The sequence below is a fragment of the Condylura cristata genome, unplaced genomic scaffold (genome assembly GCF_000260355.1).
Source record: "Condylura cristata isolate star-nosed mole 26May11 unplaced genomic scaffold, ConCri1.0 scaffold00070, whole genome shotgun sequence".
NCBI lineage: Eukaryota > Metazoa > Chordata > Mammalia > Eulipotyphla > Talpidae > Condylura > Condylura cristata.
This window is the reverse complement of record NW_004567171.1, coordinates 500,134-501,425: the sequence shown is the minus strand read 5'-3', so window position 1 is coordinate 501,425 and position 1,292 is coordinate 500,134. Positions and strand designations below refer to the sequence as shown.

The 1,292-nt window shown below is 74.0% G+C and overlaps 1 protein-coding gene across 1 annotated transcript in view; it reads right to left on the bottom strand.

The window, feature by feature from the left end:
* Positions 1-415: 415 nt before the first annotated feature.
* The window catches only part of CTDP1 (CTD (carboxy-terminal domain, RNA polymerase II, polypeptide A) phosphatase, subunit 1), a 6,375-nt gene continuing 5,498 nt past the window's right edge, over positions 416-1,292 (bottom strand). Inside the window, exons 5-6 of the mRNA XM_012734783.1 lie at positions 862-1,132; positions 416-464 (exon numbers count right to left, since the gene is read on the bottom strand). Of these exons, the coding sequence (XP_012590237.1) occupies positions 416-464; positions 862-1,132 (320 nt within the window). The remainder of the gene's footprint in view (positions 465-861; positions 1,133-1,292) is intronic.

Below are 1,292 nucleotides of genomic sequence, written 5' to 3'. Positions count from 1 at the left end.
GGGGGGGGGGAAGGAGGCGCGGGGCCCTCCGCGTGCCGCAACCGACATCTCCTCGTCGCCAGGCCAGCACTGCTGCGCCGAGCCACCATGTGCCAGGGGCTCTCGCCCAGGCTCGGCCACTGTTACTATCTGGACCAAGCTATTTGGGCCCTTTTTACTGATTTTTGCACAGAACTGGGGTGCAGGCCAGAGGTGCGGGGTGAGAGGGCTCCAGGGACAGAGTGGGGCACCGAGCGGGCAGACCCACGGCGACGCTGCTGAGAGGCCGCCGCCCTGGGAGTCCTGTGGTCCTGGCGGGGCTGCTGACCGGCCGCAGCCGCACTGCGCCAGGGCTGCTGGGGCGCCCGTGCTGGGGAGGGGGGGCCCGCAGCTGGGCACGCGAGGCGGACGCTCCTTGGGGACGGGCGGGGCGGGCTCAGGCTTGCTCTGGGTCCAGGGTCACTGGCCTGTTAAACCGCCACTGCCTGGGGGAAGAGGCGGTGGTCCCCAGGGCCCCCCCGCCGCTCAGCCCGGCTGCGGGGCGCTCCAAGTGCGGTCCCCTAACCCCACCTGCTGCCTGCACGGCGCCTGCCTGAGGGGAAACACGGACCCTGGGGGCGCGGGGTGGGCGGGGCCCAGGGCGGGGAGGAGTCCGCTCTCGCGCCAGGGCTGCTGACCACCAGGCCTGTCAGTGTGCCCATGAGGAAAGCGTTTTACTTGATGGACTGGAGCACCGTCCTTGTCCTGCCTCCCCTCCAGCCGGGTCTGCAGGGACCGCACCGGAGGGGCCCGCTGGCCGGCTGCACCGGCCGCGGAGGGGGCGCCCAGGGACCAGCAGCGAGCCAGGCGCAAGGCCCGTGCCCGCCCGGCTCTCGCTCTTACCTCTCGCGCTGGACGCTGGCCAAGGTATGCAGCCGCGACCGGGGTCCCAGAGGGAAACGCAGCCGCGGCCCGGGGGCTCCAGGGAGCCGAGGCCTCGCGCGCACGAGGTCCAGCAGCCGCGCCGCACCCCCGCACCCTCCCTCAGGGTCCCGGCTGGCGGGGGGCTGGGGGGTGGTGGCCCGCGGAGCCTCGATGGTCTCGGGGGAGAAGGCGTCGGGCCCCTGCGGGCTTGGCCTTGGCCCATTGTCGGAGGGGACGACGGGAGCAGCGCCTGGAAGGCAGCAGGACCCCAGGGGGACGGCGGTGGGGACAGAGGCCAGGGCCGGCAGCGGGGGGCTGTGGGGGATTGCATGGGGCCTCGCGGCCGGGCAGGCCCGCGTGTCAGTATGCGAGCGCGGGCCCTGTCCCTGCGCGGACTCGGGCTGGCAGGC